Source organism: Ammodytes marinus (genome assembly GCF_949987685.1).
Source record: "Ammodytes marinus genome assembly, chromosome: 19".
Taxonomy (NCBI): domain Eukaryota; kingdom Metazoa; phylum Chordata; class Actinopteri; order Uranoscopiformes; family Ammodytidae; genus Ammodytes; species Ammodytes marinus.
The window spans coordinates 11,275,964-11,295,327 of NC_137223.1; the positions used below are offsets into that span (position 1 = coordinate 11,275,964).

A 19,364-nucleotide genomic window follows, 5' to 3' on the forward strand; every position below is an offset into this window, starting at 1 on the left:
AGAAATAAGGCGCGCGGTGGCATTTCTCCTGCCGTGCCGACGTCAGTGACACCAATCAGAAAATAAGACATAAAAATAAAACTGGGACACAGACAGTGTCACATTTTAGTCACTTGTCAAACCTTTTCTACAAATACTCAACGTTAAACACTTTTCACAAGAGGTTGTGTTTTAATTTTTTGTGTCGTTTGTCTTTGTCTTTGTGTGTGTGTGTGTGTGTGTGTGTGTGTGTGTGTGTGTGTGTGTGTGTGTGTGTGTGTGTGTGTGCGCGCGCCATGGTGCGCGCGCTACAATGAATGAAAGAGGTGTTTGTTCCCTTGGAGACGCCGTAGCGGGAGTGTGCGCGCAGGAGCTGGCGCGCAGTTTCCGCCCAGTGCAAGCAGGAGGAGAGAGGGAGAACTCATCAAAACCAAAACAAAACAAACTAACAGCACCCACCACAGCATCACTTCATTTTGTGTCTGTATCATCCTCTTCATCATGGACGGTGTGTCGACGCCTCTGCGGTGCTTCGGTGAGGGCCACGCCGCGGAAATGTTCGCGGACGACGGGGTGGAAACAGTGACTTCAGTGGAGCAGGTGAGCAGTCGGCTGCACAGATTAGCTCCGATGGGTAATGAGCTAATGAGGCTAAATGCTAATGCTGCTGCTAACCGAGTGGCAGCTCTTCAACCTGGCTTGGAAAGTGACAGATATTAAGCTGCCATACACAGTTAATACGTACACCTTTTCCCTGTGACTCTGCTCTCGACCCACACGGTAGAAGAAAGAACGCAACCTGGTTCGCGTGCTTTAGCCAGCCCAAATTAGCAAAGTTGAGCTATTAGGTAGCTAGCATTGTGTCCTAAAGAGATTAAGTATATTTTAGCTAAGCTGTTAGCTCAGAAACTAAACAGCTGATACCTCGGTACCGCTCAGCACAAGTGAAGTAGGTGTGATCAGTTAGATTTGTATAAAGTATTGGCTTGTGATATACACTATCTAGATTGATAGGTGTACTCTTTTTATCATTAAAGGGAAATTGAATTGCTGCAGTAATTTCAGCAATAGTCCACTTAAATGACAAAAAACACATCGTTTATTAACCCTTGTAAAACACTCATGTAAGTGTGCTGAGGTTAGCTCAACAGCTAATTTGTATCAATCCGCTGACGCTGATAAGAAAAACTGCCAAAGATAAGTCTGGGGCAACAGAAACAGTGTCTCCATTGTATACATTGTCAGACGGAGAACAGTAACATGTTGAGGTGAAGTCAGTTCAGCTCACAGTTCTATAAATAGTGAACTGTTTCATCATTCATCCTATCATAAAGTATTATTTATGATTTCTCACATCAGTCGGCCTACAATGTATTCCTTTGCAATCGCTTGTATGTTTTGTGGCAAAAAAATGTATTGTTGGTATGCTTCCACACTCATCATGTTCATACACTGTATACATCTTTTATATAGTGTTTTAAATTGTAAATATTCTGTTGTGTGTGTATATATATATGTATCACGAACAAGTCATAGAGCTTAGACTGTTGATGGAAATAACTGTGGTCTAAAATCACAAAAGCACAATGCAGCATATGGGATGTTTGTGTTTTTAAGTCTGTTGCTCATACAAATTATACCTCTGCTTTGCATCTGGCCAATGAAAATGATCAGCTGATGAAAGATGTGTTATCTGTGTGACCTTCATAATGAATGTTTTCTACTGCCCTCTTCCATCCCCCCTTTCTTTTTTTTCTAGAAAAAAGTGGAACGCAGCATAAAGGAAGTTGTCGGTCTTTACAAACAGATACACAGCCTACCACAGTGAGTATCCACAGTCTCCATAAACAGTTTTTCAAATAACAATTGCAACAGGTGGAGGCACAGGCCGCATTGGAAAACTACTATTCATTCACCCAACATCTGACATTAAAAGCTCCTCCAGATTATTCTACTTTAGATACAATGATTGATACGTTCCCTGTCTGATAAGTGAATGTTTGACAAGTCAGATAATGCATTATAAAATGATAAATAAAAAAAATTCAGAAATGTCGCTGTCTGGTCAGATAATTGGGACAATAATTATGTGAAACTCACTAAATTGGTCTGACCACAACCCAGTATGTTATAAAAGCATTTATGCTGTACATAAAAAGCGATCTTAGAAAACATTATTTTGGCGTCATCAAGTGGTAAAAGTTCTAGATTGCGTATATAAAAACATGTAAGGCTATAGTAGAAACATAGCGGTGCAACATGGTGGCGGCCCCCGCTCCTATGTAGCTATAAAACTCTCATTCGAAGGCAAATAAAGATAAACAATTATTTTCAAGCTATTTTACACTAATCAAAACAAACTTATTATTAAATACATTCCCTTTACACACTTAAACCCACTGTAACAGATTGTTCAAGAGGAGCCATAGATGATCTCACGACCTAATGTTGAATACATTTACTGCCGTTATGAGAACACTGCTCATTGGCTGCGTTACAAACACCTGCTGTTTTGCAATAGGGAGACGGCTGGCTGTTATCTAAACGGTGTGTGTTCATCAGCCCACATACTCTGCTCCTGCTATCAGCTGTCATCGCTTCTCTCTTAATGCGGGGTGACTCATTTCATTACTATGACAACTGCATGGACTTGAATGTCACAGCCAATAGGGATTTGTGTTTGCTTGGTACTAATAAGACAATGAATGGCTGTTTGTATCAGTAGAGATTGTGCGTTAAATAGTGATCCACTGTTTGACAAAATCACCTTTTTGTCAAAACCGTTGAATATCTCCTCACAATCCGCTTACCTGTCGGTACTGTGTGTGTGCTTAAAGATCTGGTGTAAATACACAGCCTCGGCTCTTTAAATATGTAAACAAATGGTATGTAAACACAGTGGACCCACCCCAGCTAGCAACGTGGCCATTTACAGAGCCTAGGCTGTGTATTTTAACACTGGATGAACAGGTAGTGGAGGTTGAGGATGGTGAGGAGATATCCACTGATTTCGACACTTTGAAACTGACAACAAGCATTCTCCAGAATCGTTAACTCCACCTTTCAATAATTCAAGATGGTTAACTGGTGTTAATAATTCAGCCTCAAATATCAAAGTTTTTGATCCCTTTTTCAGAGATTTCTCCTGCTCAGCTTCATTCATTTTACTTGCACACTGGTCTGAAGTCAGCACTGCCCCTCTACATTTTATCCAGCCCAGTTCAATCCTTTTTCTTATGAGCGCATCTACGGTTGGCGGACTGGCTTTAAGCTGCTTATAATTGGGTGTGTTGTTCCGTCTGATTGTTGTTGTTGCTGACTTGCTGCCATGAAAGCCGATGCAGTGATCTGTGACTAACCCTGTGTAGGTAGAATGTAATTAACACCGTCGAAGCCAAACACTGTGTGAAAAGGCCAGGCAGTGAATAGGAGCGGGTGGGCGGAGTATCAACTGTCTCTGACTCATCTACACACGTACTGTACTGCTATTTTATTTCGATTAGATGTTTATTTGTATTGGGACAAATACATATCTCTGAATATTGCAGCGTACCACAGCATTGATAGCCCATGCTAGTTTACCATGCTTTTCCCTAGCTGGAAATGTATGATAATATATGTACACAACGAGACGAATGATGCACACAACAATGATATAGTAATATCATTTCTTGTGTTATCTAGAAGTTTTTTTGAAGATATCCACAAGAAAAATACCAGAATATTGGTATTTTGCTAAAAGAAAGCAAAAGGAAAATTGAGGAAACGCAAAGGAGACATTTAGTACTCTAGAGAGCAGCTGAAACACCTGAAATGATACAAGTGAATAGATGAAAGAAATCCTAATAGCCCTGCCTTATGTTGGGAAAAAAACTATTATGACTTGAGGTGATAGGAGGATATTAAAATCGGCAAACAAACAAATGCTTAGGTCCAGAATATTTTTCTTACAAAGGGAATTCAGTTTTTTTTATCTGTTTTTTCAGATAACTGTATTAACATTTTTCTTTTCTCCATAATTCAAACTGCTTCCTCTTTGTAATGGATTCCTCATGTCTTTCTGTTCCGTCCTCAGACCAACCTTGTTGCGGGACCAGCACTACCAATACCTCAAGAAGGGACTACGTCACTTGTCAGACGCTTACGAGGTACAGTGAAGGCAACACACGATGAAACATCTGTTGTGACCGTATAAGTGTATGTTTAAAAAAAAGAGAGAGCTAATGACAGACACAGTACGATCACTGAGGTTGTATTAGTACTACTGGGTGACGGTAATAGTCAGTGTAGACCGGAAGGATAGCAACAGTCACCGCCCCTGGATGTGTGTATGGACTTATAAATAGACATACCATTGTTTTCACCTGGCTAAAAAACAAAAGAAACTTGTCTGCTCTGGGGAAGGTCACCTCTCTTCATTGTGTGTGTGTGTGTGTGTGTGTGTGTGTGTGTGTGTGTGTGTGTGTGTGTGTGTGTGTGTGTGTGTGTGTGTGTGTGTGTGTGTGTGTGTGTGTGTGTGTGTGTGTGTGTGTGTGTGTGTGTGTGTGTGTGTGTGTGTAGACAGATTTACAACAAGTTTGTTTTTGTGCTGTAACACTCAATTATTTATATGTTTAGTTCAACTTTGCAATGAATTGTTAATAGAGATTACGGATTAACGGATAAATTACAATACTATGTTTCTAGTAAGCACCATCACATATTTACCAACCAAAAAATATGTGTGATATTAATGTCAGCTGCTCTGCCTCATTCTCTGTCTGTTTATTCTCATCCGTCTCACTGACTGGTCTCATTTATTGCTATAATTGGTCATTTGATGCCCTGATGTGATTGTGTGTGTGTGCTGTGCCTGTGCCTTCAGTGTCTGGATGCTAGCAGACCGTGGCTTTGCTTCTGGATTCTTCACAGTTTGGAGTTGTTAGAGGAGCCCATTCCTTCTGCTGTCGCCTCAGAGTGAGTCACACGCAAACACGCACTCACACACACACTCACAGACACACACACACACACACACACACACACACACACACACACACACACACACACACACACACACACACACACACACACACACACACACAGTACACTCACACTCACACTCACACACATACACACACTTTACAACTACACTATTACCAAGGGACAACAATGGAGCCAAATAATTCCAGCGAAAATGCCAAAGATTTTTTCATTATTAATTACGATTGCATAGTTCTTCTAATGACTAGTAGGGCAAACAATGTTGATAGAGATAATTAACTGAAGGAGCAATGTATAGTATATGTTGCCATACCATATGTATTTAAAATTATTCCCACACAAGACGTAAGCCATCATGTATTTCTTAAACATCTACAGACCAATCCAATGAATATATTAACTTTGACGTAAATTTTGTCTCTCAAAAAAGGCAACTTAAGTCTTTTATAACCAATTTACCAGAAGAATTCATCAGAGATGGAGAGGACCTTTTACTAAGAAGTAAAAGATCATATAATGAGAAATACAAAATACAGAGGTGTCTAGAATACTGGTTCATTTCAATGTTCCTATTGCAGCATTGATGTAGTCAGTTGTGTTGACAAATCTTCTTTTGCCCCTTGTTTCATAATGACTTTTTTTTTCAACAATTAATATTAATTTTCGTAAGTAATCCAACACCCATTATATATAATAATTCAATCGTCATGGCGTTGTCATAAGAACCAATTAAATGAATGTTTTTCCTCAAATCGTCATGACTGATAATTGTGACTAACAACTGTGCTATTGACGGTATCGAGCTGACCAGGCAGGTGTAATTATTTCAGTGTTATTGCCATTTGATTACATTACTGCCAGTCCAAAGTAGCGCTGCAAAAGCCTGTAGCGAGTAGCCATGCCAGGCCGCCAGCCCACGCTCTCATTATGACTGCCAGCACACCGGCTGGCACTGCCCAGCGCCAATGTGACGCCAACCACTCACACACACGGACACACATCCTTGCCCTTCTATCTTTGCGAGGACTATCCTTTACATAATGCATTCCATTACCCTAACCATCAACTAAATGCCTAACCCCAACACTGACCCAAACCTAAATATAATTCTTACCTGAACCGTAAAACATAGTCTTAGCCCTCAAACAGCCCTTTAAAGGTCTGTCCCTAAGTGAGAACCAGCCAAAATGTCCACACTTTTAAAAAAATGTCCTCACTTCTAAAATCTAAAACTGAAATTGGTTCTCACAAAAGGAGTTGTACAAGACACATACACACACACACACACACACTCACACACTAATACACACAGGTCCTGTTCAAGGATTTTATAACAATGCAACCTACGACAGATTGTTTGCCCCTGTCCTATGAAGCGCTCACTGTTCTCAGGTCAGTATTGGCACTGGACTCCCTGGGCCAAAGTGAAATGCAGGTTTCCCCCTATCCAACTCAATTAGCTCATGGCTAAGTGCTCGCAGTTCTTGTGATTAGTCTGCATGGCATGGCAGGGCGAAGAGGACGTTTATGAGAGAAGCAGTTTTTTGGTGCAACGGAGGAGCCTGGAAAAGAGAGGAAACTGTGGTTGAGATGGTCTGAACTCAGTGCCCCTGACAGCTGCAGGGAAATAGGCCAGGGGGCGATGGCTCTCCAGTATGCCCAGTGCTCTGCAAGACTCAGGATTCAGAATTAGAGCTCTGATGATGAAGTGGATTGAAACTGTTCTTTATGTGTATTATAATGTGTAAGAAAAAAAATGGTTTGTCCATGTCTGGTTTAGAGCTGCAACAATCGTTTCGAGTAATTTTTTAATAAAAAAAATTCCAAATTCTCTGATTTCAGCTTCTCAAATGTGAACATTTTCTGGTTTCTTTAATCCTATTATGACAGTAAACTGAAATATCTATGTGTTTTGGACATAACAATACATTTGAGGACGTCAACATGGGCTTTGGGAAATGTATCAACATTTTTCACCATTTTCTGACATTTTACGGACAAACACTAATCGATTAATAATCGACAGATTAATCGATTATCAAAATAATCGTTAGTTGCAGCCCTAGTCTGGTTTATTAGAAGATGGAGTATTACATCGGTTTTCGAAAAAAATATCAAAAAGGAAAATTTTTAGGGTATTTTTTCAAACAATAAACCAAAAAGGATTTAATCTTCTATTCAGTCTGTTAAACGATAGGCTTGTTCATTCTTAGCAGATGGGGAAGGTTTATATTGAAAGAATGAAAACTTTTATTTTGTGTCATATAAACTACATTGACGACAAGATGTGTTGCATCAAAAACACACATTCTAAAACAAAAACCTGTTTTGGGTACTTATCACAAAAGTATTGTTTATGGCAATCACCATCCCCTTACATACGGTAGATTGTCAGAGGTATTTTCAAACTGAGTAGATTTTCTGAAACGTGTCAGGTGCACTTCATTACTTACAGCATGATAATTCATTTTTGTAATTAGATTCGGCTGCTGCTGTTAAAAGCTTTTCAGATACCAGCGTCTAAAATACATTTTTGAGATCGCTGTCCTGCATTCTATGAAATTAAACAAGCTTTTTTTTAAAGGGGCATTGTCATGGAGACCACAACCAAACTGCACCAATTGATTTGTTGGATAAATGTAGCTTAGAAAGACATTCAGACGGATACATGTACCAAGAAATATATCCATGATTTTGTGAGGCAGAATTTCAAATTCATGCCATAAGAGTGAAAATGAAAATGCATTACCCCCATGTTTTTACACCCTCCTTTTTTCAGTGCATAAATCTCCATCGGTTTACGGCAACATAACCAGTGCAGATGCCATAATCAGACATTCATGACACACTGATATTGTAGAAACTATTCATTATGGTGTCTTCTTGACTATAAATGCGAGTACAATTCAACAAATTGGAGGTTATATGTAATTCAGTATTTTTATATATGTATATACTTTATTGTAGGATAGAAATTAATCTGACTATAATGTTTTATAACATCCTACACATTTATTTTTACACACTTTTTGCAAACAATTAAATATATATATTTTTTTATCTTTTCTGTCTCCAGTGTGTGTCAGTTCCTGTCTCGCTGTCAGAGCTCTACGGGGGGTTTCGCCGGGGGACCGGGCCAACACGCTCACCTGGCGCCCACCTACGCTGCTGTCAACGCCCTGTGTATCATAGGCACAGAAGAGGCCTATAACATTATAAACAGGTACAGTCATAGTCCTTTACTACACCAAGTTTTTACTAGCCTGGCTCCGCCCGCCTACCTACTTCCGCTAAATTTTCATTTCCCTTCAGTAGTCAGTCTGGGTCCCTGGTATATTCGCGGGTTTTCTCTTTTACCGGTCCAATCAGCGAACAGAGGGAGTGGCTGAGAACAATGATGTTGAGGTCGTGCGGCAGTTTCAGGTGTAGTCAGAAGCCGGCGCATGACGTCACGACCAATTATGCGATTTGTTGGCAGATCCAGAGTGGCACTGGGCAGATCCAATAGTTTTAAACTTCAACAGACACCCGCCTTCAAGTGAGTTAACGTTTGTCAATTGAGCGATTCCAGACCTTCTGTTCAAATGAAATGAGGTAAGATGGTCTGGTAGGACCAGGCTATGTTTTTACCACGGAGGTGAGAGAAACACAAGAGTACCGAACCGTTTATATTAAAGCAGACTTCGAACAATATTGGCTGATAGTAAGCTGTTTTATCTTAGTGCAGCCTTCTTCATACATAGCTGGCTGGATACTTCCTCTGTTTTTAGCCATATTAACACATACTGTATCTGATGCGGGCAAAATGTTTCAGCATCATTTTAAGCTCAGATGTCGGACATACATTTTTCAAGAGAGTATTTTTTTAGAAATTGTAAGACTGGCAAAAAAATCCCATTACATGCCAAAATCAGCAGTTTGTTATGGGGAATTGTTTGGGAGATTCAACTCAAGTTACACTATGGACAGCAAATATACAAAACACTATATCTTATACTATTTTCATACTGTTTGAGTGAAGGGCCCTCAGATTGTAAATTCACTAAAACAAGTCCTAATATATCAATTGAAAGACAAAAGATATATAGAATAAGCTCATTTTACCCATTGAAAGCTTTTGTTTATTGGGATTTACATTATGATGGATAATAATTACCCAATCCTTTTCAGCTTTTATTCTATTTTATTTCACCTTCATTTATCAAGGTAGGTCATTAAGACAGATTGACATTATAGTTGTATATCGAAAGATGTTCTATACTAATTATGACATTTGTGTGTATCCATATCTGCCCCCCTATGTTCCTCTCCAGGGAGAAGCTGTTAGATTTCCTGCGGTCTGTGAAGCAGCCAGATGGCTCCTTTGTGATGCACATCGGAGGAGAGGTGGATGTCAGGTGAGAGCCCTCCTCCTCCATCCACCCTCTGTTTTCCTGTCCTCCTTTCACTAGCGGTGTTGCTTTATCCGCACCACGCAGGCCCAATCCATACATCAGTACAATAGCTTAACAAAAGACATGTCTCAGTCACAATGAGGAGCTCCACTGGTATCCAAAGTGTTGTTCATTATTGTGTAGTCTATTTGTTGTGTGACAGTCAGATTTTTTTTTTGTTGCATATTTAGTCTTTTCACCATGGAAGAAAAAGTCTTCTATTTCATCTCCCTTTGCTTTGAATTTGTAGGCTCTTTTTTGCCCTTTTTGCTGCTGATAGAAAAGAGGGAGAAATACCAACGTCATTCTTTTATATGAGTGTGTGTGTTTGTGTGTGTGGCGCTTTTCCTCTCTCCTTTTGAATCTGCTTTGTGGAGCAGAGTTATTATTTTTAATAAGCAGCTTTGAGGCATTGTCTTCTGTTTGAAAAAGGAACCTCAGATGTGAAAGTTCCTTTCTCACTCTCAGAGGAGGAGGCTGTTATCGCTTTCCAACCAATTAATGTTCTGCTTTTTATTGTGTTTTATTTAATCCCTTTTGTTCTCTCCGAAAATGTGTCAGACGCACTTTGTTTTTAACAGCATGAGAAGTCATTTGTAGATCTGTTGCTGTTGAAAGCTTTACAGATACCAGTAACTAAAATACATTTCTGAATTCACTGACCTGCAAGTTATGTAATTAAATGAAAAGTTTTTCCTTTTTGGGGGATAACTAAGAAATACATTTTAATTTTTTTTTAATAATTATGTAACCAATTAAAATGTACAAATTCAGTAGAAAAGGAGTCGGCTCGGGGGCTACAGATGGGGTACGGACAAGACGAACAACACTCACAAATGTCCTCAAGAGACCAAATCTAGTCATACATTTTTTCCTACTAACAAATCTCATAAAATGGACCAGTGCCATTTATTCCTGATCTGTGGAGGTTGGCCTAATATGTAGACGTCACTGAGCATGCTCTTAGTTGAGTTTGCCAAGTTTTTGCAGCTGACAAGAATGAACTTCGCCAGGTCGCATTCACTGCAATGACAGAACATATCACATAGGGAAAACACTCTGTCAGACTTTAACTACAGAGACTGTCTCTTTAAGGGATTTGTCGATTAGTAAAAAAAAAAACATGCACCAGTCCTGTCTTTGACTTCTTGATTAGGTTCCAGGTTTGAATCTGTACAGAAGAGGAAAGCAAATTACATAAAAAGCCATGATGATTTAACAGTATGACAGGGTGATGCTAAAAACCAAATGGGTGTTTATATTTGGTGTATCGGCGCTCTAAAAATACAATGTTTTGGGGGATTATGTGTAAGTGTAGGAAGAGCTGACTTCCTGCTCACCCACGTGTGTGTGTGTGTGTGTTTGTGTGTGTGTGTTGTTTCCTTTTGTACAGGAGTGCGTATTGTGCAGCCTCTGTAGCATCACTCACAAACATCCGCACACCAACGCTGTTTGAAGACACAACCAACTGGATCCTCAGGTGCGACCACCTCCCCCCCCCTCCCCCACACACACACACACACACACACACACACACACACACAGAGCAGCCTATCATGGAATTACTACCAGCGCTTTTAGTTTCTCCATAAAGCAGAGAGAATTTAACTGTGTGTTTTATTGACATATGTTCCTCTCTGTCTCCAGTTGTCAGAACTGGGAGGGTGGTCTGAGTGGAGTGCCTGGTCTTGAGGCCCACGGCGGCTACACTTTCTGTGGCACGGCTGCCCTCGTCATCCTGGGCAATGAACACATGCTGGATCTTAAAGCATTGCTGGTGAGAAACTACCATTTTTAAGTATTAAAATGACATACAACACACCTCCTGCTTAGAATGAGCCCTTTTGCTCTTGTCATAAAGACAAATTAGTAAATAATAAGAAGGGATGCACCGATCCACTATTTTGAGTTCTGATCCGATTCCGATATCTGGGTTTTGGATATCGGCCGATACCGATACTGTCCGATACGATATCATAATTGTTATACATTTTTTTGTTGGTGGTGATGTTATGTATAAGGCTAGGAAGGCTTAAGCAATTCTAATTTAAAAGAGCAAGAAATATACACAAATGCATATAGGTTTATCTTAAAGGCAGAATTATAGAGGCATACAAAAAAATCCTTCTCAATGATCACTTCTGCCCCACTAGAATATGTGGTGGTCTGTTTGTCTGAACAGTCTTCCTCTCTCTGGCTGTATTTTACATAGTAGAATTTGTCACAGTGCAGAAGTCTCTCCAGTCTCCACTTCCTTGACTTGGATTAGCTTTGGTTAGCTCACTGGCTAACAAACTGATATGTACTCTATGTCAAATTAGAAAGTGGTGTCCTCTCTCCCTCCACCGAACGTTGGCGCATGCTCACATGGCTCGTTCGCTCTTTCATAGTAAAAAAAAAATATATATATATATATATATATATTATTTATTTATTTATTTTTATATCGGAGCTGTCAGTCCGATATCCGATACGCAGATTTCAGCCATATCGGACCCGATACCGATACTGGATCGGATCGGCCCCATCCCTAATAATAAGCTATCAGTTTAAAGGAAGAGTCAGTGCTTCTGGACAACGCTTGTTGTCAAAATCACTTGTTGTCAAAATCAGTGCATACCTTCTCATGATCCGCTACCTGTCTGTACAGTGTGTGCGCTGAAAAGAAATCCAGAGTTAATTAGGGCCCGACCCATATGGATTTTTGGGTGCCGATGCCGATTATTTTCTGAGAAAAATTACGATAACGATTAAATCTGCCGATTATTATTTTGTTTTAAATCCCATAAATATATATTGAAAAAATTTACTTTTTTGAACCCTTAAATATATATAAATACTTGTTACTGTCAATAGGTGAAATTTATTGAAATATGCATTATCTAAAAGAAAATTAGGTGTTACAAATATGTCTAAAGTGACATGACCCATTTTTAAACTCAGACATTAAGCATTTTATGTAACTGCACCCAACCCTCTGGAACTCCCTCCCTCAAACATCAGCATCTCAGACTAAATAAACTCATTCAAAAGTCAACTCAAAACTCACCTCTTTCAGAAAGCATAATTACACCGGACACTCCAAACCTTATCTTTAATTTGTCTGTATTTTGTTTTCTTTTTCTATAAGTATGATTTTCTATATGTTTGATGTAAAGTGTCTTGAATGATCTCCAATAAAGCACTATATAAATTCTATATAATAACTATAGTAATATCAACTACTATTAACAGTCAAGAGATGACCAATGACTATGCTATTGGTGTCAGGGGGAACTGTCAAGTGTGAATTAATCTGATGTATTACAACACACCTGCTGCTGCTGTTAATATGCTATAAGGCTACCTCCGGGGCAGCAATGCATCTCACTCAACATGATTGCTGAAAAAAAAAAAAAAAAAAACGGCGGCCATTTTGCCGATGCCGATTTTTCGGAGATGTGCTATAATCGGCCGATATATCAGTCGGGCCCTAGTGTTAATACACAGTCTAGGCTCTGTAAACTGGTATGTGAACAAAGGTGGCCCACCATAGCTTGCACCATGCCCGTTTACAGAGCTTAGGCTGTGCACAGTAGAGTTTTTTTCACTGCACTCACAGTACAGACAGGTTGGGATGGTGAGGAGATATTCACTGATTTTGCAAAAAAAAAAGTGATTTTGACAATAAGCATTCTCCAGAATCGCTGACTACATATTTAAGTCGCAATCTTTTTTACTGGAGCAGCTGTGATAAGAAAAATAGGAATAAAAAATGTAATAACCTAGAGCCAGATTGAATCAATGTCTACTGAAGACCCATTTGGTGTGAAATATTAAAGACCTTTTCTTCTTTGCTTATTTTATATTATTATATATTTTGTGGTGCAGCATCATAAATCAGTTTTCTTAAAGCAACACAAGCGATATCTTTTTCATTGGATTTGAGTTGTTTATGTGGCCACCAAAGTTTCTTTCTGTCAGTTTTGTTACAGCAGTTTGTGCCACCATTTATTCCCGCAAGGCAAGTTTATTTATATAGCACAATTCAGACACAAGGCCATTCAAAGTGCTTTACAGGGGCAAGATTAAAATACACAATACATATGAGAAAAGGGAATGAATACAACATTTAAAAGTGAATGAATAGAAAGAGAGATTGCTCTTGTTTGTGAAGTGTGTGTGGTCAGAAGAACAGCAGCTTTAGAGTGGCTGCTCACAAAGGGACTGGACAACAGGGCAGATGCTTTATGACACCAAGCTTAAGGTTATCCATGAAAGACGATGAGATGTTGTGTCACCCCATAGGCCAGCCTGCAGCTTTTTCTTTCTCTTACATCTTTTATAGAAAGGAGAAACACACCTCGGGTTCAGAGTCAGTTTGGTGCCCTGGTTGCTTATAGCAATGGTTAAAGGAATAGTTCAACATTTTAAGTACACAGGAGCATTTAGTGATGTTGTAAAGTTTATCTTTTGACCTACTCCCCTTGACTACCAGTGTTTGAGCTAAGCTAACCTAGATGAGCCACATTTGCCCATTTCTTAATCAAAAAAGCACACTCATTTACAGGAACAGTTTCTGTCACCCTTTTTCTTGATCCGGAGAGTGAAAAAAAAAAAGCTAAAAAAAAAAGAAAAATGTTGAACCGTTCCTTTTTAAAGTCAAGGTTCAGGACGAAATTCAAAACATTAAGGATGTTAAAGCGCTCCTCTACCGTCCGTCACTGTCGATCAGCATAATATTCAAAGTCTGTGTGGATAGGAAAAGTAAGATTTGCATGTCACTGGGTCAGAGAACCTGTTCTCCTGGTAAAATGTCCCTCCTTCTGTAAACAGTGCCACAGGTCAATAGTAAAAAAAATCCACTAAACGGCCTTTAAGGCGTCCTTCAATAATATGGATTTGTGTCAGTGGTTTAAGCTTAGTGTTAGTGGATCTGGAGGTGACAGCCAGGGGACAGGGACAGTGTTTGCAAAGGTTGTAAGTGGACACCAGGTCAAAGAATAGCTGTATGCAGTATGACTCAGCTGCTGTTAAATGTTACCTCAGCACAACTGGGTCACTTATCCACTACAGATACAACTGTGTGTCACTCACATAATGTTTTTTTTTAGATTCAGTTGAAAAATTCATCTACAGGACTTTTATTTTTATTTTTTCTAAACACCAAGCTATTTCAAAATCTTTTGACAACTATTTTGATTCTTTAAAATTCAGCAAATGGGTTTTTTATTTATACAATTTTTTAAATGAAGTTTCCCTCTATCGAATTGTGTAGGACAAGTCACACTGCCTAAAACGGCCCCGGTTTCATAATCTAAAGGAATGCATTTAAAAAAAACAGTATGAGTGGACTGGAGTGATGTGTTCAAAATCTTTCTCCAGAAGAATTTGTACAGTTTTTTTTTTATGTGTCCAAAGCCTAAAAAAATGACAGTTTTGAAGTAACATATGAAGCAAATGTCTAACCGCCATTTTATGACATCTCTATGGCATCGCAGAGGATAATATTAAATATTATCTTTTCAAGTTTAGAAAAAAGTGAAGCAGCATACTCCCACAGTGCACCTGCAAATGATCACTCAGTCTGTCTAAAGACACTGCACCAAACTCAGGCGCCGCGTTTAGGAAGAATTTATTATGTAGATTTACTCTCAAAGATCACGATACTTGGCAAATGCCTTTTCTAAAGTCGATGTTGTAAAGGGACTCGCTCGATGCATATTTTACGAGGCCAGGGCAAACCCCTAAAAACATATAAAATATGCATATTTATAAAGTGTGTTTGTACTCTGTTGTGGAAGCTCCTGAGCTAACGCTAATAGAGCTAAAACATTATACTCCCTCCCTCCTCAGACAGACTATACCCCAGCTGCTATTTAACCCAATATTCCATTATTAGTCAGTCCAAGCCAAGGAGACTGGATGTGAGTGGGTTTCCAAGGCAACTATATTTGAAATTCCCTCCCATTTTTTAAAATAGATTGAAGACAACACAGCCCTACTACTATGTCTCACCTCTGGTCCTGTGTGACCCTGATGTAAATACGGTTAAATGTGGAGTCAGCTTTTTTTGGAGAATGCTTGTTGTCAAATTAACTTTTTGGAAAAATCGTGAATATCTCCTCACGATTTAAAAAAAATCTAGTGTTAATACACAGCCTAGGCTCTGTAAACGGGCATGTTGCTAGCTTAATTAACACCAGATGTTTTTTGTAGTATGCAAATTACAGGTAGCGGATCATGAGGAGATATTCTCTGATATAGACTTAAAGTGATTTTGACAACTAGTGTTGTCCATAATCGCTGACCTTTGAAGTGACAGAGTTTTCCAACGTATACACACAATTAAAACATGTTCTAATCTATTGCATACAATTGCTTGAGTGTTTTAAATGCACGTTTGTTTGTGTTCTGTGCTCCTCCTCAGAGGTGGGTGGTCAGCAGACAGATGCGGTTTGAAGGAGGCTTCCAGGGCCGCAGTAATAAACTGGTGGACGGCTGCTACTCTTTCTGGCAGGCTGGACTGCTGCCTCTACTACACAGAGCGTTGTTCAAAGAAGGTACTTTTAATCATAACTCTTGATTATTAAATAAATTATAAAAATGAGTATGTCATGATGAAACAAGCTGCCTAATTAAGGCACGTTATCAAACAGATCATCAATACTATCCCCCTTTAGAGTCTCGAGCTTTAAAGACAAAATGTAATTGTTCTCACTATAAACCAAGAAAACCTCCTTTTAGGTATGTTAGTGGAAGGCTGTTTGGGTTGAATTCAAGAGTGTGTTGCACCTGCATTGTCTTGTGTTTCCTCCATACAAGTCAGCAACACTGAATCAATGTCAGTGGTAAATATATGTTCATGGTTTTCAGTTTAGCCTCTTTTTATTTGTATCCACATGGAACTCTATTAAATCCTTGGGCTTTTCAAATGTTTTATTCTGCTGCAGGACTCTGCTGATCATCACCATAATGTAAACAAGAATCTCCTTGTAGTGAGCACTGCACAGAAAAGGCAGCATGTAGTAAAAAGTGAATTGCAAATAAGCTGCTGATAACGTTGCAGGGATGCTAATGTGCTATAAATTGCATTTTTATAATCCAATTTTCATCCATCCCCCATTTTCTATATGCTATGTTTCACTGTCATTCACCCATTCATTCTTGAAATCCATTATTTATGTGTGAAAGTGAGAAAAAAATCTAAAGTTTTGCGTTTGTGCAGGGGAGTCAGAGCTGAGTCGGCAGCGGTGGATGTTTGAGCAGCAGGCCTTACAGGAATACATCCTCCTGTGCTGTCAGAACCCATCGGGCGGCCTGCTGGATAAGCCTGGCAAGTCAGTCCCACACTGTCTGCACAAACACACACTGTACACACACACACACAGCCCTCTTAAAATGGTTGAAAAGGAATTAGGCCCTACTAAAAAAGGCCTAAATAAAACTTTCAAAAGTATAACAATTGCTAAAACATTGGGATAAGGATTTTTTTTTTTGACATTGCAAACATCAATTGGAAAGATCTATTATTTTTTTGCTTACAAATTGCTCTGGGGGATTTATGTGACATATTGTTATTGGTATTTTAGTTTAGTATTTTGAATGTCCTGAAAATAAATTCATTCACATACCAAATGTAAAAAAAACAAAAAAAAATTATCTCAACATTTGGGCAAAAAACTATTCCCAAAACCCAAAGTAATTGTTTGTTCGACTAATATGTTATTTCTCGTTGTGTGTCCAGATCCAGAGATTTCTACCACACGTGTTACTGCTTGAGCGGCCTGTCCGTGGCACAGCACTTTGGAAACATGGACCTGCATCATGAGATGATCCTCGGCAAGGAGGAGAACAGACTGGTGAGGCTGCACATGGAGCGTTTCATATATCCAATAGATTTGTTTTGGTTGAAACAATGAACTTATTAGAATAACTTCTCTATGTATTTTACAAAGCTTTTCGTACTTGGTTCTTGTTTGTTTTTTTGCTCAGTGGTTTCCAATTGTTTCATATGAGCTTAACAACCTCTTTATTGGCCATTGATACAACCTTACGCGTAACTTATTATTTAGAATTGGATAGCGTCAGAGTATAAATCTTGTCGGCCCAATGTGAAGCTACACGTCTGTCTGTCTGAAAGCCAAAGTGGAGAGTTTCTTCTTTTTAAAAACACACGAGTTATGTACAGTCATTTTCCACCAGAAATATTGTAGACTCGGAGTGTTTTTTAGTCCCAAATGTATTTGTTGTGAGTGGCCCAGGACATTTCAGCATTAGTCAAGCTAATCACAGGGTTACATTTCTAACATTTAAATGGTTTAACAACAGACTCCACAGCAATTATGTTCATCTGAGGGGGTGGGGGTGTATTCTAAACTAGAGTAACAGATTGCCTTTTAAAGAGTCATTTAGCCTCTGATGCACCTTTTTAATTTTTCTAACATGCCTTAAATTATAGCGACTGGCTTTTTATTTAACTACCCATTTTTAGTTGGAATAACAGTGAAGAGAACGCTTCATTTTTGCACAATTTTATATATATATCGCATACCTTTTTTATTTTCAGTATGATGGTCCAGGGGTTTATTTCCTAATAAAGTTACTTTTTGATGTAAACATAAAATGAATTGCACCGACATTGGGCGGAGAAAAAAAGTAAAGCAATCAAACTGAGATGGCATGTGGTTTTACTTGTCGATGCCTTCTGACGCGGTTTTGGTTTTATTCTCCTGCTTCCTGTATTACTGGCACTCAGTCATTTACAGTAAGTCTTCAGCCCCAATGTGTTGCATATGCAGGTCCCATTTTAGATATCACATGATTCAGTAGCCAACCTGTATACCAGCATTATAACTCTTTACTTGATGCACTGTCAGGGAGGGTTTTTTTTAACAAAAGATATACATTTCAATAAACATACAGCAGCAAAAGGGTTTAAACACATTGATTCCTATTTAGCAGATCAGTTTCATTCTGAAAAAAGAAAGAAAAGTCTGCCTAAATTAAAATAGTTGAGGCAATTTACCCTGTACCATAATTAAAACATACAGTATAAGTAATACTGAAACTGTAATTACACCCAAATCAGATAAAGCTGTTGGAAATTGGCTTTAAAAGAAATATGCAAATGTCTTATTTTTCCTCTTGCAGGCTCCAACTCATCCCGTCTATAACATTTGTCCAGAGAAAGTGGCTCAGGCCCTGCAGCACTTTCACCGGCTGTCTGTCCCTGAAGACACCAGGCAGCCTGGAGCCTCCGCTGATGAAAACAACACTGATTCTGGATCAGCTGACCCTCTGTCCTAGTTACACCTCAATGGAGAAACCATTGTGTGTGAGAACCGGGCCAATTCTGGGGACTGGACTCAGACCAGCAAAAAACAGCTGGTCAGGTCTGCTGTAGACGAGCCCAGGAAGCCAGTCGGATGGTCGACCCTCAATAGGAAAACAATGAGGGCTGGAGTTTAGAAGGAGTTTGACTTGAGTAAAAGTCAACAGCTGTGTATGTGTGTAAGAGCAGCTTCGCATTAAGCTGACGTTTTTTTTTTGCTTGCAATTCCCATTGGTTTTCATTCCCTGAAATAAAAGTGAAACTTTGGAAGGTTTCAGTATGATCTAAGTGAATAAAAAGCTTTACAAATGACTGGGAACACTTCAGACACATTACACTCAAATCTTTACTTAAGAAATGGTTGTGGTTTTTAGAAGGATCAATATTGAGCGATGATCAAAGTAGTTTATTCCTTTTTCTGTCAATTACATGATTAATCGTTTGAACCCTAGCTTGGTTTAAAAGCAGCTGCTCTGTTTGAGGAACCGCTCCATTTAAATTAAACCTGCAGGAATTTATCTGCTCAATCCTTATATAAATTATGAAACATCCAAATAATTCAAATGTCTCCTTTTTGGGGCTCAGCATAAGCCATTGCTGGGGGAACTTTGACACATAATCCCAATGCGGTCTAATGGAAATATACAAAAATTGAT

At 39.0% G+C, this 19,364-nt stretch overlaps 1 protein-coding gene across 1 annotated transcript; it reads left to right on the forward strand.

Moving 5' to 3' along the window:
• The first annotated feature begins 374 nt into the window (after nt 1-374).
• On the forward strand, nt 375-18,991 carry fntb (farnesyltransferase, CAAX box, subunit beta). The gene is made up of 12 exons (XM_080047636.1): nt 375-579; nt 1,739-1,803; nt 4,055-4,127; nt 4,844-4,935; nt 8,039-8,185; nt 9,276-9,359; nt 10,789-10,875; nt 11,043-11,172; nt 15,805-15,937; nt 16,603-16,714; nt 17,122-17,236; nt 18,528-18,991. The coding sequence occupies exons 1-12, from the start codon at nt 481-483 to the stop codon at nt 18,681-18,683; spliced, it is 1,293 nt and encodes a 430-aa protein (XP_079903762.1). The 5' UTR covers nt 375-480; the 3' UTR covers nt 18,684-18,991.
• Nucleotides 18,992-19,364: the final 373 nt, after the last annotated feature.